General features: G+C 57.9%; 1 protein-coding gene across 2 annotated transcripts; it reads left to right on the top strand.

The window, feature by feature from the left end:
• Nucleotides 1-6303: 6303 nt before the first annotated feature.
• On the top strand, nt 6304-21761 carry LLGL1 (LLGL scribble cell polarity complex component 1). 2 transcript variants are annotated; one of them, XM_055136662.1, is made up of 23 exons: nt 6304-6488; nt 9817-9914; nt 11629-11710; nt 11792-11922; nt 13024-13182; nt 13261-13423; nt 13502-13631; nt 13947-14001; nt 14151-14305; nt 14379-14602; nt 14794-14861; nt 15997-16150; nt 16223-16327; nt 16787-17079; nt 17307-17454; nt 17649-17802; nt 19114-19409; nt 19837-20101; nt 20200-20314; nt 20432-20526; nt 20848-20968; nt 21093-21172; nt 21624-21761. In XM_055136662.1, the coding sequence occupies exons 1-22, from the start codon at nt 6408-6410 to the stop codon at nt 21169-21171; spliced, it is 3171 nt and encodes a 1056-aa protein (XP_054992637.1). In that variant the 5' UTR covers nt 6304-6407; the 3' UTR covers nt 21172; nt 21624-21761. The 2 variants fall into 2 exon arrangements, with proteins under 2 accessions (XP_054992637.1, XP_054992636.1); XM_055136661.1 differs by having other exon boundaries at nt 6305-6488; nt 13499-13631.
• Nucleotides 21762-22115: the final 354 nt, after the last annotated feature.

Below are 22115 nucleotides of genomic sequence, written 5' to 3' on the forward strand. Positions count from 1 at the left end.
ATAAGAAATAATGGAAATAAAAACACAGATACAGCATTTTGGTGGAGCACCTGCCTCTGATGACTCCCATGATGGAGTCATCATGTCCCTGATTTGGGGACATCCATATATACCTTCCTACCCCACTATATCCCATGAACCATAACATTCTCTGGATACAACTCCTAAACGCGTGGACTAGTATTTATTCTTGTTTTGTGTTTTTCATTCTTTCTGGTTTTTAGGCTACATACAGCTACACTCAGCAATGTTTTGGGGGACTGTGCAAGTTTAATCCTTGAAACTTGTATGTAAAGCATGTACTTCAATCTGTTGGAACTATCTCGTTGGCCCTTGTGTCTTTTATTTGTTTTATGGGCCACACCTTACTGCAGTGTTCAGAGCTTACTCTTGGCTCTGTGCTCAGGTGGTGGGCTCGATGAACCATATGGACTCCAATGATCAAATGTGGATTTTGGCTGCATGCAAGGCAAATGCCCTACTTGCTGTATTATCTCCAGTTCTTGTGCCTTTTTATTTTGGTTTTTTAGACCATACCTAACAGTATTTGGGGGTTATACCTGGCACTGGTTCAGGGAAACCATATGTGATGCCAGAGGTTCAAACTGGGGGTGCTGGGGTACAAGGCAAGTACCTTAATCCCTGTACTTTCTCTCCAGCCCCAGTTTACTTTATAATGAATACTGTTTTGCATGGTGCTGGGGCTAGAACCCAAGCCTTGTTACATATAAAGCATGCATTGTGCCACTAAGCTACATCTCTAGCCTTAATGGAATATTTCAAAGGTATTAAAATGCTTAAAATATCAAAAAAAGTCACAGCACCCACCACCCACATGCTAATATTTTGCATATCTGCTTCAGATATTTAATTTATATATATATATATATATATATATATATATGTATTTGGGCTGGAGCGATAGCACAGTGAGTAGGGCTAGGGCATTTGCCTTGCACGTGGCCGACCCAGGTTCTATTCCTCCGCCCCTCTCAGAGAGCCCAGCAAGCTACCGAGAGTCTCTTGCCCGCACGGCAGAGCCTGGCAAGCTACTCGTGATGTATTTGATATGCCAAAAACAGTAACAGGTTTCACAATGGAGACGTTACTGGTGCCTGCTCGAGCAAATCGATGAGCAACGGGATAACAGTGATACAGTGATAGTGATAAGTGTATTTAACACTTGGTGTGCCTATACTGTTCTAGGCACTGAGAACAGAGCCTTGGAGAATCACTCTTAAAAGCTCAGCCACGGGCTTAAGTGATAGCACAGCGGGTAGGGTATTTGCCTTGCATACAGCTGACCCGGGTTCAATTCCCAGCATCCCATATGTCCCCTGAGCACTACCAGGAGTAATTTCTGAATGCATGAGCCAGGAGTGACCCCTGTGCATCACTGGGTGTGACCCAAAAAGCAAAAAAAAAAAAAAAAAAAAAAAAAAAAGCTCAGGCACTAGGCTAACTAGGCTAGAGCATAGTATAGCCCATAGGGCTCTTACCTTGCACTTGGCTGACTGGGTTCAATCCCCAGAATCATATACGGTTCCCAAAGCCCCCCAAGAGTTATCCCTGAGTTCAGGGCCAGGAGTAAGCCATTGAGTATGCTCCCAAAAGCTCAGCCCTTGAGAGTTCATTCTCAATCTGGGAGAGTCATATCACACAAATAAAGACATACAGTAGGTGGCAGATGAGAAGAGGGAGTCAGGGAACCTTGCAGGAGAACCTTAGGAGTGGGGGCAACAGTCCAGGAGGTGTCATTTGAGTCAAGATCAAACGGTAAAAGATGTGATTGAGTGAAAACATGCTGAGAAGTGGCTTAAGTTTGAAAATGACAGATGAAAAGGTATATTTGAAGACTGGTAAAATTGCCAGCATGGGGTGTGAGTCCTAAAAATTTGCTACTTCACAGGCTGGGGATGTGGCTCCCTGTGAGAGTATTTGCCTTGCATGTGTGATGACCCCTGGTCTGATCTCCAGCACTGCCTCCAAAATGACACAAGTGCTAGTTCACTAGGCATTGGTCCTATCTGGCCCTGTGCTGAACTTGTCGGGACTCATCACATACGGGAACTGAGATCCAAGGTGAATGTGTAACTGGATGACTACAGGGGTCCTTGGGATCTGAAGCCATATCTAGGCCCTGTGCCCAGAACTGGGCTAGAGTACTGGGGTCACCTAGGAGAAAGAGGAAGGAAGGAGACCCCCCAGGAAATACCAAGTAAGCAGCAGGGGCTTTCGGCTAGAAAGGAAAGGAAAACCAGTTTTCCCTCCAGTGCTGCTGACTTGAGTGCCTCCTGTTTCCCCCAGTTTCCCAAATAACTAGGCTGCCTGATAGTAAAAGAACCTGTATTCACACCCTTCCCTTGTTTCCTTGTACCCCAAGTGTCCTGCTTCACACAACAAACTCAGCTTTGCCCTGTTGCCTTGGGCTACTGTGGTAATCACAGGCCTGGACTGCCTCCCTCAGGGGAGGAGAGACAAACAATCATTATTGCCCCACTATCTCCCTGCCTGGAAAATGGTACTCTTACCAGTGCCATTTCTGAACTGCCTGGCTGTGTGGACAGGGCGGGCCTGTCTATCCATGTCTTAGTTTCTCATGAATTCTAGTGTACCCATTTAATTCCCTTCAGCTCTGGGCCTCAGAATCACCTGGGAAAGGCCTGGTTTGAAATTCAGATTCTGGGGCCAAAGAGCTGGTGCAAGAACTGGTGCAGGAGCTCCTTTGCATGCTAGTAGTAAGGCTTGAGCACTGCAGGGTTTGACCTGAAATCTAAAAACAAAAAACTTCAAATCCTGGGACCCCAATTTACAAGCATTCATTTTGAAGGGACCTAGGATCTGTATTGTTAACAAGTGTTTGTGGGGTTGACACTTTGTGAACCCCTGCTTGCCACTGGAATCTTGTGTGCCTATACATCCCTTTCCAGCTGTCATTACAGCACAGCTTGTATTGTATCCCTGACACTCCAGGGTACTTGCTGTGCGTCAGATGCCTCTTCTGGGCTCTCAAAGGCCCAGGTGTACTCCATCATAGGACAGTTAACTCCAGATGTTTAGCACTACTCACCCTCCGGCCCCACGCCTACCCCCAAGAGTATGGCTGGGGGTGGCTTGATGACTGCCTGATGACTAAGTCCTGTTTCATAGAAAAATGGAGACAGGAAGGGCAGAAACTTGCCCAGGGTGATAGAGAAGGGATCAAATAGCAATTAGCAGGAACTATAATAACAGCAAACATATGACTTTTCCTGTGTGTCTGGCACCTTCTGAAGTCTTGACAAGTTCTAATTTCATCTTTACACAAACCCTTTGAGGTAGGTACTAGTATCCATTTTTACAGATTGTGAAGCAGGCACAGATAACTTAAGTAACTTGCTTTATGTTGCACAACTTCTAAATGGGTGAGTCTGGGGCCCAGAGGAATAGTACAGGGGCTTAGAGCACCTGCCTTGCATGTATATAGTCAATGAATTCAAATCCCCGGTGTCCCCTACAAGCTGAGTTTAATCCAGTCAGCTCTGCTATCTGTGGTCCCTGGTACTGCAACGGATTTCTGGATACACCACAGCTATGTGTATGTAAACACCAGGAAAAGGGGTGCAATCCCTGGCAAGCACTACAGCTAAAAATGTGTGAACAGGACTACAAAAAGAGTACAGGATTAAGGCGTTTGCCTCATATGTGGCCAACCCTGGTGCCATCCCTGGCTCTGCATGTGGTCCACAGCACACCGGGCACATTCCCAAGCACAGAGCAAGGACTAGGCTCTGCGCACTGCGAGGTGGGAGAGGCATGAGCAGACAGCCAGGCCTGCCCACAGGGAAGTGGGAGTGCTGGAGGAAAAATCGATTTTTGTTTAAATTTACTTAAATTTAACAAGAAAAATGGGATCACCTTTAAAAAATATTAGGAGGCTGGAGATATGGCTCAATGGGTATGACTATGCTCAAAGGGTCTATGCTTTGCATGCAGGAGCACTGCATAATTCTCTAAATACCACTGTGAATGATCCATGAGCACCAATGAAGTGAGCAAAAACAACAAAATGTAAGGGGCCAGGGAGATGACTCAAGACAAGGGTGAGGGGCAGGAGTGATAGTACAGTGGGTAGGTGTTTGCAAACAGCTGAGCCGGGTTCCATCCATGGCATCCCATATGGGTCCTCTGAGCACAGCCAGGAGTAACCCCTGAGTATCACCAGGTGTAGTCCATCCGTTCCCCTCAAATAAACCTGGGGTGTGTATACTTTGCCCCTGAGCACTGCTTAGTGTGGCGCAAAAATGTATTTGGGAGGGGAGTACGTGTTGGGCTACACTGAGCAATGCTCAGGGCTTACCCCTGGTTCTGTGCTCAGGGATCACACCTGTCAGTGCTTGGGGGCCAAAAGCCTGGGGATCAGAACAGGGTAAGCCCTGTGCAAAGTATATGCCTTAACCTCTATATCATCTTCACCAGGCCTCCCCCCAAGTTTTAAAAATAAAAGCGGGAGGGGCTGGAAATAGTGTATCGGGTAGGACGTTTGCCTTGCCCACCCATGGCCAATCTGGGTTGGATCCCTTGCAACCCATATGGTCTCCCAAGCGCAACGATTCCCTGAGCACAGAGTCAGGAGAAATCCCTGAGCACAGCCAGGTGTGACCCCCTCCCCAAAAAAGTGGGGAAGCTGGAATGTGAACTAAAAACTTTCTAATACTTTTCTGTTTGAGGCTCTCATTTTGTGGAAAACGTAACAGGCGTAGACCTTGCCAGGTGGGAAAGTATGAACCAGAACTGAGGCGATAGAGTTGCCTTAGCTGCCAAACCTGGACCTGAGGTGGCCAGCTCTGTCTATAATTCAAGTTAGAAAGGACCTGGCTCTTTGCCCATCTGTTTTGCCTCCTCCTCTGTAAAGCTAAATATTGTTTTTTTTGGGGGCACACCCAGTACTCAGGGCTTACTCTGGCTTTGCACTCAGGGACCATTTCTGGTAGAGCTCAGGGGACCATGAAAGGTGCTGGGGTCAAGCCTGGGTTGCCTGCGTGCCTGTCCTATCCCTTCTGCTCCTAGATATCATTGTTACAGTGTTGTAGTTTGTCCTCATAGAACTGCTGAGAACACTAAATCAGTTGAAACCCGGTTTGAATAGTGCCTGCACTCTTAAGCTTTGCTATTGTTGCCATCTTCTTCCCTCCTCTCACCTCTCGCTCCCCACCCACATTCCTCTCTTCCCATCCAACCCAGTGTGAACTTGTGGGAGCGCTGACCTGCCCTGCGTTCAGGCGGCCCTGTGCGGTCTGGAAGGAGAGGTTTGGCTTCAAGGCCATTATGCAGAGGAGAAAGGGAGGACTGTAGCACGGGCTGATAGTCCCTCTGAGCGTGGAGGTCGGGCACAGCTTTGTTTATATACTGTTCCCTGCAGGCCAGGCCCATCCCCCAGCTCTGGACAAGCCCAACTCCAATCTCAGGACTTGCTGTCACACTTCCTGTGGACGGCCCCGTTCTTTGCAGAGGGGACTTGTTCCTCTTTGGGGCTGATGGGAACTGCGAAAAAATTTCTGTGTGAAACTTCAGTGATCACGCAGTTTTTTGCATCAGGTCCTGAAGGATGTGTAGGAGTTCCCCTGGGGGCTGAGGAAAGCATTCCTGACTGACCACACATCTAGTGCTAAAGCACGGAGGTGGCCGTATCTCTGGCTAGCGAACGCTTCCAAGTAGACTCCGGTAGCTGGTAAAACACCATCTTGCAAGGGCCGGAGCGATAGTACGGCCGGTGGGGCGCTTGCACGCGGCTGACCTGATCGGGTTCGATCCTCGGCATCCCCGATCATTGCCAGGAACGATTCCTGAGTGCAGAGCCAGGAGTAACGCTGAGCATCGCAGGGTGTGTTCCCCCTGCACGTCTCCCCGTACCTCCCCCCTAAAAAAAAAAAAACGTAGACCAAACACTAGTTGCCAATAACCGGGTAAGTGGAAAATTATAGATGGGGAAAGTGAAGCCAAACAGACCCTTGATTTTTGAGACAGAGCCGCGTCGCTTACCGGTTGGAAGAGGAAAAAGCTTCGTCCAAGTTGGGAAAAGTCTCTCTGACCCACTCCGAAGTTTGCTCCCCGTCGCCCACGCTGGAGCTCGGCTCGTGGACCACAAATCCCGGCAGACCCCGCGCGGGGGCGCATGCTCGGCGGTGTCCTTTGGCGAGCCCGGCCGAACCCGGGGGCCCGGTTTCCCCCATTGTCTGACCGGCAGGGGTGGGGCGAGGGGGCCCGAGTGCACCCATTGGCCCGGCGGCGCGTCAGTCGCACCCACCCTCCGCGGAGGCCCCGCCCTGCACGCCCGCGCCCGGGCCGCCTGGCGCCCCGCCCGCGCCTCAGGACCGCGGGGCCGCGCGGCGCATCCTGAGGGCGGCGGCGCCTGGGCCGGACGCAAGATGATGAAGTTTCGGTTCCGGCGGCAGGGTGCAGACCCGCAGCGCGAGAAGCTCAAACAGGACCTCTTCGCCTTCAACAAGGTGCGCCGGCGGCCCGGGAGGGCGCGGGGGGTGCGAGGGGCCAGCCGGAGGCCGTCGACCCGAGCCACGTCGGGCGCAGGGGGAGGGGGCGCGGGCCGGGCGGGCCGCGGGCCGGGCGCCCCTGCGCGGGCCCCACTTTGCCGCGCCTCCGCTCAGCGGCGCTCGGACGCCGGGCGGGTCCAGGTTGCGCTCGCGGACTTTCCGGGTCCGTCTCCGGGTGTCTGGGCCGCGCCGGCCCGGGCCCCGCCGGCCTCCGCCTACCTGCGCGTCCAGGCGCTCGCGCCCCTCCGCCTGCGCCCTCGCCCTGCCGCTGCCTCCCCCCGTGCGCCTTCTCGGGGACCCTCGCTCGCTCCCCGCCGCGCTCTCGGGCCTCTGGGCGCCCCTGCCCAGCCCTGCCCCAGGGCCTGCTTTGTTCGGCTTTCGCACCCCGGCCGGCCCCAGAGGTGAGGAGTGGAGGCAGATGTTGGGGGTGGGGCCGGGAACTCTCCTCGCCCCTCCGCCCTGCCCCCACCTCCCGGGCTTCGCCTGGTCCTGCCTCACTGTGGGGCGACGTCAGGCTCCGGGCTCCACTGCTTGCCAGTCGTGGGACCTCAGTTTCCCTGGCTAGGAAATGGGGCCACGTGACCCCCGGCCTAGTCTCTGGCTGCCGAGTCACCTGGGTCGGTGAACTGCCTCTGACTGTGGGGTGGCGAGGGCTGCTCAGCCCCGTTGGCGTGTGCCAGCAGAGAGCCTGCCTCTTGCACGGCCGCCTGTGCGGTCTGCCTGCCTTCCACCCACAAGACTTCTGCCCGTCCAACCCTGCCCACCCAACTAGCCCCCCAAACAGGTGAGAAAAGTAAGGCTCAGAGGGCTGTGACAGCTGGCCCAAAGTCACAGTGAGCCACGGACCTTTGCTTTGGTGGTGTCTTTTGTCCGTGGGATTCGACTGTAGCTTTTTTAAAATTCTTGTTTGTGGGGTGGAGTTGGAGGCGGGGAATCGGGCTCCCATGTGGTGCTGGGGGGAGGGGCTCTACACCCAGCTGTACTGAGCCAACCCCGCTGTACCCCACGGCTTCCAGACTACCCTAAGTGGCACTCAGAAGGCCATGTGGATTGAACCGGGGCTAGATACATGCTAGGGATGTGCCCTGACCACTGTGCCAGCTGCTGGCCCCTGTTTTTGCAGTGCCGGGAGTTGAACCCAGGACTCACATGTGCATGACAAGTGCTCTGCCATCGAGCCTCATCCCTGGCGCTTCACTTGCTGCTTTGAAGGGCAAGGAGTTTTGGAGCGTCTGCTCTGGTTCCAGAGAAGAGGCTTGTCTGGGAGAAGCTCGGGACTTTGGGCCTGCAGTGCTGGGACAGGCGATATTTCCGAGGACTGCCTGGACCTTCAGGCTCAGGAACCATAAACTTGGCAGGGGCCTGAGGGTCCCACGGGGGAATTGGTGCCCCTGCCTCGCAGAGCCAGCTTTGGGCTAAGGTGTCATTCCTCACCCGCTAAGTGGGCTGTGACATGCACAGCTGAGGTAGACGGTGCAGAGGCTTGATTCCCCTGGCCGGCCCTGCGTGGCAGAAGCACTGCTGAGGGGATGACACCCCATTTTGAGTGGCAAGAACTTGGTGATCCCTGAAGAATAGTGCGGGCTGGAGCACATGCTCAGCATGCAGAAACCTGGGTTTAATCTCTGCCCCCCCCCAGCCCTCCCCCCAGACTTCCTGAGCACACAGGTTGTGTCCTCCCCTTCCCAAAATAAAGCCCCAAACACTAGGACCCCAGGATTTCCAAGTAGGGGAAGAGTCCTGGAGAGCTTAGGTTTGGGTTCACACCCTGCTTGCAGGCTGCTTGTGGGGTGCCTGCTCTGTGTCAGGTGATACCGACTGAGCGCCTGCCTCGAGGCTGGGAGGTTCCTTCTAGGCTGTGGAAGACCACCGTGGCTCAGAGGGACAAGCACCTCTTCCCGCAAGGGCCAGAGAATGAAGCCAAAACAAGAGAGGAGGATGTACAGCAGTTTGGCTGGGGCTGTGTGATGGGAATAAAGTAGGTTGAGATCATGGAGTGAGGGGACATGCATGACCGCTACAGCCAGAGCTTCTGGGAGCCTGTGAGGAATTGACTGAGCTGAAACCTGAGCAGTAAAAAGGAGCCCAAATGGAAGTACTGTGAAGCTTCCAGCTAGAGGGACAGTGCATGCAAGGGACTGTGCCTGGAGTCCACTCTCCTTACCCAGTGGAGAATGGGTGAGGACTTGGCTTGGCTGCTGAGTTAGCTGGGAGCTTCGGGAGGTCCTGAGTAGAGGTGGAACTGGCCAGATATTGGGTCCAGCATGGGCATTGCCATGCTGTTGGGAAAGGGCAGCCTCCTGCTCCCCCGGCCAGATCGGCTGTTCTGCCCGCAATGCCTGAGGAAACTGCTGGGAAACTGGCTTGGAGAAGCCAGCTGTCCTGAGGGCTCCATCCCTTCTGGAGTGGACTGAAGCAGGAGGGAGGTTGATGTAGCAGGTCTGGGGACCAGTGTTTCTGACAGAGTGAGTGTCTTTCTGAGGCTTGGACAGGAGGTGGTGATGGCTCACTCATGTCCCATATTGAAGTTCCGTGCAGACTCCTAGGAGGATCCCTCCGCCCCGGCCAGGTCTGGGGGACGAGTAGGAACTTCTGGGGTGAGTGGGCAAACGGAGGAGAGCAGGAGTCAGGCGGGAGGAAGGAATAAATGCAGTCTGGGTGGACAGACTCATGCTGGGACTGGCCCCATTAGTACAGGGACCCCGTGGGAATTGGTCATTAGCACTCCCAGTGCATACATCAGCCCCCTACCCAGGTCCAGGGGGATTCCTGATGCCTGGCTCCCAGTTGGGGGTCCTAGGACTTGGTGGTGGAGGACAACTTTAGGGACTGGGCAGAAACTTTCTCTGTCTGGGCCTCAGTGTCCCTATCTGCCTTCTGATCTGGGTGTGTGCCTCTGACCATTGTGTGGGACCTCAGGGAGAGCCACTGGCTTCACATGGCCCCGTGCTGCCTCCCAGCTCCAGCGTGGGCCTCTGGAGTGGTGCCACCATGGCAGTACCTTAGTGGGCCTTATTCTCCATGTTTGCCGCTCTGGACACAGTGGGTGGACCTGGGTGTTTTGAGGGAGGGGCTCTTAGGAGGGGAAGCCCTCTGTGCCAGAGCAGGGGCTGCCTGGGGGCTTGACTGCCCATTTCAAGAGTCCAGAAGATTGATGCCCAGAGTGTGGGGGGGTGGGGGTGGGAGAGGGCACAAGCAGTGGCAGGGCCTGGAGACTGCCTTGGCGTGGTCCTCAAGGTGGGCCGGGGCAGCTGTGCCTGTTTGAGTGCCTTCCCCTTTCCCGCAGACTGTGGAGCATGGCTTCCCCAACCAGCCCAGTGCCTTGGCTTTTGACTCTGAGCTTCGAATCATGGCAATTGGCACCAAGTCTGGGGCCATCAAGATGTATCCTTCACCACCTGTCCAAGTCACAAGGCCCTCTGTGTGTCAGGTTCCTGGGGCACTGGGGCCTGGCCTTGGAAGCCCCAACAGGTGCCAGGAGTCTGGTGGAGGTGGATGCATCTTCTTTGCTGGGAAAGTCCTGGCAGAGATGATGGTGATGGGGTGGATAGGAGTGTGTGTGGCCCGGGGGGCAGGGAGGAGAGAGAGGTCTCACTGTGGCCACAGCTGTCCCTTACTACACTTCAGTGAGCCAATTACCTAGGCGACCCTCCTTCCTCCATTGGTCTGACTAAAGATGCCAGCTAGGGACCTGGGTACGCTTGCGTGCAGAGGAGGTGGGTGGGCTGAGTTAGGGAGCAGACCTTACCCTGGATATAGGACACATGCATGTGTGCCAGTGTGAAGATACATGCTTTTGGTGGTGGGACTGGTGCCAGGCTCAGTGTGGCAGGCGCAGCACGGCCCCCACCTGGATGCTGGCAGCTACACAATGGGCCATGTGAACAGCACAAAGCGGGCATTACCCCCCTCCCCCCTCCGGCCTGGGGTGGGGGTGGGGTGGGGGTGAGCAGGCAGCTGAAAGCCTTCTTGCTTTCTGGGGGGAAGCTCACCCTCACTGCTCAGGGCAAGGTTCCTGGGAGGGGGACACAGAGGTGCGGGGTCTGGCTGGTAGCTGCTCACTGAGAGTTGCCCACCCCATCCTTGTGTCCCCCTCGTCAGAGACATCAGTCTGGGGGAAGTGAGCTGGTGCCTAAAGAAGGGGCGGGAGACCCTCCGCCCACCACCCTCTCACCCCGCAGGATTGGGGCCACTGGCCATGAGGAGATGGCATCCAGCCTGTGGTCGCTGAGCTGCTTTCTGCTCATGTAGGTGGGTGGGCTCTGTGCCCCCCTCCTTTGCCATGAGTCCCAGAGGCACTGGGGGGACACCCTCCTCCTGGCCTGCAGCCCACCTGTGTGTTATAGTCCAGCAGCTGAGGACACCTCCGTCAACTGCACGCTTGCTTACACACTGGTTCTGAGGGGCCTGAGCTTGAGGCAGCTTCGAAACACCAGCCCCTAGACCACCATAGCCCAGGCCCCAAGGTTGGGAAACTGAGGCTGGAGAATATGTCCCTGGCTGAGAGGGAAGAGTCTGCCCCTCCCCCTCAGGCCTGGCTGTGTCTCCTTGGTGACCCTGGTTCCTGCCCAGTCGCTCCTGCCCCCTCTTTTGTCCCCCTTGTCTTGTATTTTCCAAAGCTCCTGCAGGGAATCTCAACTCGAGCTCCAGGCAACCGATATTGTCGCTGGGCAACATGGCTGACCCCTCCCCAGCCCTTCCTCCTTGGGCCACTTGGGCCTCGCTGGCTTGCTGTCCATTGGGACAGGGACGCGGGCCTCTCACACTGACTGGGCTCTTGGTGTCGGTCACCATCCTCTTTGTACTCGCCTGTAAAGCAGCCGAGCAGGCCCCGGACCTGCTGTGGGAGGAAGCAGCCTGGACACTGAAGTGCTGCACGGCCCCAGCACACGGACACCTGCAGCTGGCCCCGTCCGTGGACAGTAGCTCTGCCTTCGGAACCTGAACGGAACCTGGGCTAGGGTGGGGGTGTAGGAGCATGTACAGGGCTGTGGCCACAGAGCGCTCCTGCAGGACAGGGCAGACCGGGGCCGTTGCAACGCCCTGCGCTCTGATTCCTGTTGTGCTGCTAGTTTCTGCCTTGACCCGTTGCCCTCAGCTACGGTGCTCCTGGTGTGGAGTTTGCTGGCCTGCACCGAGACACAGCCACGGTCACCCAGATTCACTTCCTGTCTGGCCAGGTGAGCCTCTGCAGCTGTAGCTGTCCCCCTGGTCCTCGTGTTCCCCAGGCCAGCCTCGTCTTACCTCTGCCCGCCTTGCAGGGCCGCCTCCTGACACTGCTGGATGACAGCAGCCTGCACCTCTGGGAGATTGCCCACCACAGCAGCTGTGCCCGCCTGGAGCAGGTGTGCAGCTTCCAGCCACCCGCCCGGCCCAGCTTTGATGGAACCAGGTACTGGAGGACCAGCTGCTGGGCACAGGAGGCTGGGGCTGGGGGGTGAGGGGGAAACAGATGCTGCCCCAGGGACTGCATACAGGGGCTGCTTCACGGAGCCGGGCCCAGGTTTCAGAGGCTGCGTTTGTACCTGCCTGGCTAAAATGTTCCTGTGGATTTTGTGGACTTGGACCGAGGAACCACTGAGTCCATCAGAGCTTGGGCACTAGGAGAGGCAAGACAGGAGAGCTGGCATTGTGTCGCAGACTCCTCCCCATGCTTCCCCTGAGGGCGGGTGACCTGCCACAGGTTATGGAGTGCAGTGTGATGGATGCGGGCTCAGCACGCCACCTTGGCAGCAGCAGAATGCCTGGAGCCCTCGTTAAACTGTCAAGGGCCTCTCCCTCCCTGGCCCCAGACCTGAGTCCTGTGTGTCCCCGGATGCTTCTCTGGGCTCAGCATGGTGCTTGTACTGCTCCTGCCTGGCTTAGTTCTGTGTCTTTTGTGTGTTTTGTTTGTTCGTTGTGGCATGACACTTGGTGGTGCTCAGGGATTATTCCTGACTCGCTCTCGGGGGACCCAGTGTGGTCCTAGGAATCGAACCCCAAGCCTCCTACATGCAGAGCACATGTTAGCCCTTTGCATTGTTGCTCCGGCCCTTATGCCTGTATTTGGGGGAGACCCCAGCCAGCCAGCCCAGAACCAGAGCTGGATTCTGAGGGTCTCCTGGCTCTAGCAGGGGCAGTCTCGTGCCAAGTCAGAGAATTCTGTGGGCTGGCAGCAGGGTTTCTGAGTGTGTCCTACTACTTCTGGCCCTGTTCAGAGGTGGCCTGGTTCCTGCTACCCCTCCTGGTGGGTGGGAGGAGTTCAGGACCCCATTTCCAAGACCCAGGGATCCTATTTTTATTCTTCTCCCTGCTGCCATCCTGATGAATAATTGAGCAAGCTAATTATGATGCCTGTAGCCACCACTGTCGCCTTCCCTGCATGCCAGCCCACTTGATAATTAGGCCCCAGTGAGCGCAGAGGAGCAGGAATGAGCTCCCAGTTGACCCAGCCCCTGCACGCCCCTCTTAGCAGGTTAGATGGACTCTTCACTCTTTTCCCTGTCCCCTGCAGCGGCCCCCTGAGTCTCGCCCGAGTCACAGTGGTCTTACTGGTGGCTGCAGGCAACATGGCAGCCCTGGGTACCGAGGGTGGCACTGTCTGCTTCCTGGATATTCCCACCCTGATGCTGTTGGAGGGGCGGACACTGAGCCCAGACGAGGTTCTGCGAAGGTGAGAGGCAGGCCCACTTCCTAGCACCCACCCCCTGCCCGGCAGTGTCTTGCTGGCTCACCTGGGTTCCGTCTGCAGTGTACCAGATGATTACCGGTGCGGGAAGGCACTGGGCCCTGTGGAATCGCTCCAGGGACACCTGCGGGACCCCAATAAGATCCTCATAGGCTACAGTCGGGGTCTGCTGGTCATCTGGAACCAGGCCGCACAGTGTGCAGAGCGCGTCTTCCTAGGGAACCAGGTATGTGGACGAGGCCAGTGCTGAGGTCAGGCTCACCCCCGCTGCCTCTCTCACTCTTGTGCCCCTGCCCCACAGCAGCTGGAGAGCCTGTGCTGGGAGCGTGGTGGCCACACACTGGTCAGCTCACACAGTGATGGCAGCTACGCCATCTGGTCGGCCGATGGCAGCTCCCCTACTGCACAGCCCGCCGCAGCCACTACGCCCTATGGTGAGTGGGGACTGCCCCCACTGTCTGGACATGGGGTAGACAGGTGAGCCCTGGCCTGGATACAGGGGCTGCCTGGCCTTGGGGTGGGGGGTTGTCCAGGAGGACTGCAGAAGGCAGCGGCGCCATATAGACCCGAGAAGGTGAGACTTACAGGGTGGTGGATCCTCAGGGAGGCAGGAAGCACCTGTAAGGGAAAACTGATGAACGTGGTGGGCGTGGCAGAGCAGTGAAAAATGTGGCTGGGCTCTCTTGTTGCCCATGGGCAAGTGGGCCTGATGCTGCCACCCTCCACTCCCCACCCCCCTGCCCCACCAGGCCCTTTCCCCTGTAAAGCCATCAACAAGATTCTGTGGCGAAGCTGTGAATCGGGGTAGGTGGGAAGCTGAATCTGGCGTGTGGGGCAGGACTGTGGGCGGGGCAGGGTAGACGCATGAGCTTGGGGTCCCCAGGACGTGGTTTCTGGGCATGGGCAGTGTCTCCTCTCGCCCTCGAAGCTCAGGTGATTCCTTCCTCACGCAGGGGCCACTTTATCATCTTCAGTGGAGGCATGCCCCGTGCCAGCTATGGCGACCGCCACTGTGTCAGTGTGCTCCGGGCCGAGACTCTGGTGACACTGGACTTTACCTCCCGTGTCATTGACTTCTTCACGGTGCATAGCACGCGGCCTGAGGATGGTGCGTGTCCTGGCCTCCCCGCCCTGTGCCTGGTGCCACCTGTGACGGCACTTAGCCTCTTCTCACCCCACAGAATTTGATGAGCCCCAGGCCCTGGCCGTGCTGCTCGAAGAGGAGCTGGTAGTATTGGACCTGCAGACCCCTGGCTGGCCAGCTGTGCCCGCTCCCTACCTGGCTCCTCTGCACTCATCTGCTATTACCTGCTCAGCCCATGTTGCCAATGTTCCCGCCAAGCTGTGGGCCCGCATACTGAGTGTGGGCGAGCAGCAGAGCCCTCCGCCTGCCTCCAGTGCCTTGGTGTGTGTCTGAGACATTCGGTGGCCTTTGTGGGAAAGTGGGGTCACCGCCAGGGCAGAAACTGTGGAGGATAATCAAGCAGGTGTCTGGGGGGACTTGGGGGCAGGTGGGCTCAGGGTGCCATACCCAGTGTGCCAGGGAGAAGGTATTCGTCCTGACCTCTCACTTCCGTCATTGCCTCTCTCTTCCAGAGCTGGCCCATCACTGGTGGCCGGAACCTGGCCCAGGAGCCATTGCAGCGAGGGCTGTTGCTGACTGGGTAGGCAGACATGTGTGTCTCATAGACAGGCATAGTTGTGATGGGAACACGTGTGTGTGCGCGCGGGGGCAGGGGAGAGGGGACAAGCAGGACTTGGTGCTACCCTTGTGGACAGCAGAACTCATCCTGGGCCTGGCAAACACTGTTGTGCCCTCTGACCTGGGCTCTGCTGGGACCAGGTAGCCTGCCCTGCAGGGTGGATCCATGAAGAGTCCCAGGCCCTGCCCCATCCTGCCCTGCCTTTTGGCTTGGAACTGGGCTCCGCCCACCTTTCCTGTGCTGGGACCGGAAAATCTGGGCTGGCCCACGCTGAGCTGCCCAGGGCAGCTGCTGGAGAGCCTGACTGGGCCTGGCGGGTGCTGACGTGCCCGGTGACTCAGGCCCTGACTTCCTGCCCTGCCCCGATACCTGCCAGCTCTGGGACCCTCAGGCCTCTGACTCGCTCTTTATCTCCTGTCTCCTTTTTGGCCCTTGAGGTGTCCCACCCAGCCCCACAAACATACATTCTTCACTCCTCCCGCCTCCGGCTCCTACCACAGCCCAATTGGCCTGGGCCCTCAGCCCTGTCCATGGCGGAGCCGCATTTCCCTGCTGTTTCCCCTTCACATCCCTGCCCTGCCGCTCAGCTTCCCTGTCTTCCCATTGCTCTGCTGACATCACCACTTTATGACCCAGCTGAATCTTTTGTTCTGGGACTGGAGAGATCAAATAACGGGTCAGGCCCTTGCCTTGCACCTCGCCTACCTGGGTGCTATGTAATAGGATCTCCTGAGCACTGCCAGGAGTGGCCTGAACACCACCGAATCCGCTTCAGAACAAAGGAACAACCTCTGCTCTGTATGCCCCACGGGGCTCCAGGTGCTACAGAGGCCCCCTGTCCACTGTGCCTCCCCCCACTGTCTGCCCATCACGCTGGTGGTCATTCCCACACTTTCCCATCTCGTGTGAAGGGCTTGGGTACACATAGCCCCTGAGGCTGGCATGGAGGGGGCACTCGACTTGTGTCCTTTGCAGAGGATGTGTCCTGGCTGCTGTCTGCAGTGGGCATCAGGGTGGCATTTGGAGCGGGTGGTAGAGCTGGTGCTGAGTGGGTACAGGGAAGGGTGCGCAGGGCCTGACGGTCCCCTCCCTACAGCCATGAAGATGGCACCGTGCGTTTCTGGGATGCCTCTGGCGTGGCGCTGCGGCCTCTGTACAAGCTGAGCACAGCCGGCCTCTTCCAGACAGACTGCGAGCACAGCGACAGTCTGGCCCAGGCTGCGGAGGACGACTGGCCACCCTTCCGCAAGGTGGGCCCCTCCCCCAGCTTTTACAGGCTGCTCCCAGCTCTGCCCGGGGTCATCACTCCATCCCATCCCCAGGTGGGCTGCTTTGACCCCTACAGCGATGACCCTCGGCTCGGTGTGCAGAAGGTGGCTCTCTGCAAGTACACGGCCCACATGGTGGTGGCTGGCACTGCGGGCCAGGTAGGCCTGAGGGCTTTCTGGAGGAGGGGCCGAATGGGGTTGGTGGAGGCACTGAGGAACTAGCACAGCAAAAGCACAGAAGCAGGAGTGGGACTCCAGGAGGGGTTGGCAGAGCGGCTGTGACAGGTAGTGAACTGAGGTTTCTGCTTGGGACCATGGGGGCAGGTGTTTGGTGAGCCCTGGGGAGGGCAGGGTTGTTCCTGTGTGTGCAGAAGGTGCTCGGGGAGGCAGTCTTTATTGGGGGGGGGTGCATTTTAATCTAGAAGGGCAGAGGTCAGCAGGTCTTTATCCACACTGGGGGCTTAGTGCGGGCCCTGGTACCTGGGTGTTGAGTAGGTGCTTACTCAGTCCATGAACTGGGGACAGTGCTGGGCCCCCCTCAGCCATGGAGGAGATGGCAGGCCCGGGTGCGCACGTGGACTCTTGTGCACTGACTCCACCAACCTGGCTGCGGTGCAGGTGCTGGTGCTGGAACTGAGTGATGCACCGTCAGAGCAGGCAGTGAGCGTGGCCAGTGTGGATCTCCTCCAGGACCGGGAGGGCTTCACGTGGAAAGGCCACGAGCGTCTGAGCCCGCGAACGGGACCACTGCCCTGGCCAGCCGGCTTCCAGCCTCGTGTGTTGATTCAGTGCCTGCCGCCAGCCGCTGTCACCGCTGTCACCCTCCATGCAGAGTGGAACCTCGTGGCCTTTGGCACTAGTCATGGCTTTGGCCTCTTTGACTACCAGCGCAAGTGCTCTGTGCTGGCCAGGTGCGTGGGGGAGTGGCCCGGAGTGCAGGACACGGGGCCTGCCTGGGTGTGTGATCCAGCCTGCCGAGGGCGCGCCAGAGTCCCTTCTCGTAGATCCCGTAAGGCAGGCTGTGGCCTTGGGCAGCTTGGGTGCCGCGGGGAAGCACCTCGGGGTCTTTTGGCCAGGCATCCCGCCGGGAGGCTGCGGTGCCAGCTCCATGGCACAGCCAGCACCTGTCTGCCCCCAGGTGCACCCTCCACCCCAATGACTCCCTGGCCATGGAGGGGCCCCTCTCGCGGGTGAAGTCGCTCAAGAAGTCGCTGCGTCAGTCTTTCCGGCGCATCCGCAAGAGCCGAGTCTCGGGCAAGAAGCGGGCAGCCAATGCCAACAGCAAGGTGAGCTGGGGTCAGGCTGCCAGGAGCCACCTCCCTGGGCTGTGCTGGGGGGTGGAACTGGGCCCGCCATGCTGGCCTGGAGTCTGGTGCCTTTCTTCACCTGCCCAGCCCCTCGGCAGCCTCATGCCTTGGGCTGAGCAGGGCTGGCTGGGGTGCAGGGGGAGCAGAGCATGCAGAGCCCCATGGCCCTCCAGTTGCAGGAGGCCAATGCACAGCTGGCAGAGCAGACTTGTCCCCATGATGTGGAGATGACACCCGTGCAGCGCCGCATCGAGGCCCGTTCGGCCGATGACTCCCTCTCAGGGGTTGTACGCTGTCTCTACTTTGCAGACACGTTTCTTCGAGACGGTGAGGATTGGCTGGGGCGATGGACTTGGTGGGCTAGGTAGGGACCTATCAGGTGGAGGTGGGGAGTGGGAGGGCCGAGCCTTCCAGGAGGTTGGAAATCAGTGCACTGTGTTCCCTCACCCTCACCCTCACCCCCACCCCCACCCCCTCTGGCGTCCCAATGGTAAGGGCCGGTGAGGGAAGCAGTATCTGAAGTAAGCAGGGAGCCTGAAGTCTGCAGGGCAGGGGTGCAGGCCCTGCCGTCACGAGGCTGAGCTGGCATTTGGAACACTGAGTGCCTGGTGTGAGGAGTGAGGTGCTGGGATGCTGCGGGAATCCTGTGGGTTCCAGGAGGGTCCTGCCCAGGGAAGTACTGGCCACACCCAAGAGGCCATATCCTTGCAGCCCTAGTCCCTGTCACTCATGCTCCCATGTCTCAGTTTACACTGCCTTTTGTTGGGGGTTGCTTGGGCCCATGGGTGCCAGGCATGCAGAGTTCCTGCACCCTGAACTGTCTCCCTAGTCTCACGCTTGTGTGTGTTCATTATTGAGTCAGCTGGTCTGTGTGCTCTTCCTTGGGTCATGCTTGACATTGGATCTCTGAGAAGGGATTTCCTCCAAACTCCCTCTTCTCCCCCAGACATTTATTTGTCCAAGGTTTTGTTTTTATGTGTTTTGGGGGTCACACCCATTGCTTCTCAGATCTTACTCCTGCTCTGCATTCAGGAATCACTCCTTGTGGGGCTTGGGAGACTATCTGGGATGCCAGGGATCAAACGTAGGTTGACTACATGCAAGGTGTGCGTGCACCTTCCCCCATTGGACAGGGCAGCTTCAGGGAGGTCTTTGCCATGTCTCAGGGAGACTCAGTTTCCCAGGGCATGAGCGCTGGGATCTCCTTGGGATCTCTTGGGTTTTGACTTGTTCACTGACCTCTCCGGGGCTCAGCACACTATTCCCAAGGAGGCATGGGGCAGGTGGCAGCTACTGTGGTGAACTGCACCTTGGCCAGCCGCACTGGGTGGGAATGGAGGGGCTGGAGGGAAGCAGGCTGGGGGTGGGGGCTGATTCTGAGCCTGTCACAAGGATTTGTGATGGGCTTAGAGAGTGGGGGGTCAGTCGGGGCCTCGTGATGGGGGTACATTACTGAACTGGGGCCAAGGCTGCAGGGTGATGGAATTGAAGACACCAGGGGCCCAGTGGGATGACTTGCATGGAGGCCCTATTGTTGGCCAGACAGAGCTGGGTACAACACTGAGAGGTACAAGGGGAGGTCAGTCACCAAAGAAACATGGGATGGATCCTCATGCTCACTGACCTGTGTCCCTACAGCCACCCACCATGGACCCACCATGTGGGCGGGCACCAACTCAGGCTCTGTGTTTGCCTACGCCCTGGAGGTGCCTGCGGCTGCTACAGGTGGTGAGAAGAGGCCTGAGCGGGCAGTGGAGGCTGTTCTGGGCAAGGAGGTGCAGCTGATGCACCGCGCCCCTGTGGTGGCCATTGCGGTGTTGGATGGGCGTGGCCGTCCACTGCCCGAACCCTATGAGGCCTCACGGGACCTGGCACAGGCGCCAGACATGCAGGGCGGCCACTCTGTGCTCATTGCCTCTGAGGAACAGTTCAAGGTGAGCTCTTCCCTGACGCCACCGCCAGACCCCCTGGCACCTCCTGGAAGCCCCTCTGCCTGTACCCCGCTTACTGTTACCACTTGTGGCGCCCCTGCTGGCCAGCAAAAGACCCTCTGCCTGCTGCATTTCCAGGACCTCACCAGTCCCGGGCCTCTCTGGCAGAAACTCCTGGTATGACGGGTCATTGAATTGCCAGCTAGTGATTGGCTTTGCCACTGCCCTGGGCAGTTTCTGGGAGCAGGATAAAGCTGAAGGGAACATCTCGGGGCAGGAAGGTCCCCGGCTAAGCAGGCAGAGTGGCCAATGGTACAGGCCTAAGTATAGGCTGTGCTTAGGGTGGGCCCAGGACTGGCAGCCACAGGGACGGCCCAGGGGAGGCGCCGGCCGGCTGGGCTCTGCTCATCTGTCACCTGTTGGCTGCCAGGTGTTCACGCTGCCCAAAGTGAGTGCCAAGACCAAGTTCAAGCTGACAGCCCATGAGGGCTGTCGTGTGCGCAAGGCGGCCCTGGCCACATTCACCAGCGTGGCCTGCGAGGACTATACCGAGACCTGCCTGGCCTGCCTCACGAACCTGGGTGACGTGCACGTGTTCTCGGTGCCCGGCCTGCGGCCCCAGGTGCACTACTCCTGTATCCGCAAGGAGGACATCAGCGGTATCGCCTCCTGCGTGTTCACGCGCCACGGCCAGGGTGAGGGGTCTGGTGGGCCTGAGTCGGGAGTGCACGGGAAGTGCTCCTGCTGAGATGCTGGCTGGAGCCACATCCCTGCTTTTCCCTCCTTGCCCCAGGTTTTTACCTGATTTCCCCCTCGGAGTTTGAACGCTTCTCCCTAAGTGCCCGAGACATCACAGAGCCGCTTTGCTGTCTGGACATCAGCTGGCACTGCGATGCCGCCCAAACCCGGTGTGTGGGGTATAGTCCCTCACCTGGGTCTTGTCCCAGGACAGCCCCGTCTGACTGGATTAGGGTAGCCTTCAGGATAGAACGAGCCACATAACAGTCCTCTCTCTGCAACTACAGGCTTCACGAGTCCCCCAAGTTGAGCCAGGCTAACGGAACCCCGGGCATCATCTTAGCCCCACAGACGTGTGATGGGAGTCCTGGTCCTGCTCGAAGTAAGAGAACTGTTGGAGGGGCTGGGGGTGTGGCAAGGCCACCCGGCACCCACACAGCAGCCGTGGGCTACGGCAGGGCTGCAGGGCGCCCACCCAGCAGATGTGGGTATGCAGCAGAGCCACAGGGCGCCCACACAGCAGACAGGGCCTGGGCTGCAGAGGAGGTGGCCAAGCAGGAGCCTGGAACCTGGAGCGTTGGGTGGCGGTGTTGCCCATTGGTTCCATGTCACACTGTGGTCTGAGCTTATATCGGATCCCAGACCCTAGGACAGCCCAAATGACTGAGCAGCGGTCTCCCTCCCCACCCCACCATCCCTGTAGGCACATCTGCACCACCTGAGGCCACCCTCTCGCCAATGTCCATCGACTCAGCCACCAGTGCAGACACTACGTTGGACACAACAGGAGATGTCACAGTAGAAGATGTGAACGATTTCCTGGGGTGAGGTGGGCGGGTAGGCTCATGGGAGGTGCTGTCCCACACCCCAGTCTCCTACTGCACCCCCTTATGTCATCTGGGTGTGGGACCGAGGCCCTGGACCCTCTAACTGGTGCTCCTAACCCAGCTCGTCCGAGGAATCCGAGAAGAATCTGAGGAATCTGGCTGAAGATGAGGCTCGAGCTTGCGCCATCCTGATCAAATGAGGTGCTGTGGGGGGGTGGCAGGCTTGGGTTTCTCCTGCCCTCACCCAGGCGCAATAGCTTTGACGTCTCAGGGAGATGCCTGCTGGTCCCTGGCCCCAAAGCCTGGCTGCCTGGCATTAGTACCCTGGCTTGGTTTCCAGACCCCGTCCCCAAGCCCCAAAAGGACTCTGTAGGTCCTCGTGTGCTGTGTTTGGACTGTGACCACTTAGACGTGGCAGATTTACCGGGATCTGGGGCCGTAGCTTCCCAGCCTCAGCCTGTGTGACAGACGCCCCAGTTGTCTTGATCTGCTGTGGGGTCACCACTGCTCCTTCCCAGGCCTCAGTCCACCTCGTGGCCAGTGCTAGATGTGATAGGGTGGGGTGGCGCTTGTGTCCCTGGAGAGGCTGGATGGTGACACCTGCCCCGGAGGGCTCCCCTGGCCTCCTACTGACCCTCTTGTCTCCTACCAGGAAGGCCAGAACTACCAGACTACCACCAGCTAGGAGCTGGAATTCCGGACTCCTGGCCCAGCAGAGACCCACACCTTTTGACTTACGGGTCCAGCAGGACCTGCCCACTTCGGCCCAGGATGTGGGCCCGAAGCTTTCAGGGTGGGTCTGAGATCCTTCCCACAGCAGCTGTCTGCCCGGTGCCACTGGCGAGGGCCGCAGGGCCAGTAGCCCTGCGCCTCCCGCTCCACAGCCCTTCTGTCCCCTTTGCAGAGAGTATTTTTCTAACACTTGTGCTGGCTGCACAGTCATTTCTAAAACTATTTTGGTACTTGCTTCAGGCCAGCCCCCCCACCCCCCTGTGTGTGAGTGCAGTGTAAGACATGAGAGGCGGAGCATGAGCGAGACATGAGCTCTCCACTCCACCAGGCACTTGGGACTGGTACTGAGTCCAGTGTCTGGGGGGTGTAGGGCTAGGAAGGGTTTCTCAGTAGACTGTACCTTAGGGGTTTT

Source organism: Sorex araneus, chromosome 4 (assembly GCF_027595985.1).
Source record: "Sorex araneus isolate mSorAra2 chromosome 4, mSorAra2.pri, whole genome shotgun sequence".
NCBI classification, from domain to species: domain Eukaryota; kingdom Metazoa; phylum Chordata; class Mammalia; order Eulipotyphla; family Soricidae; genus Sorex; species Sorex araneus.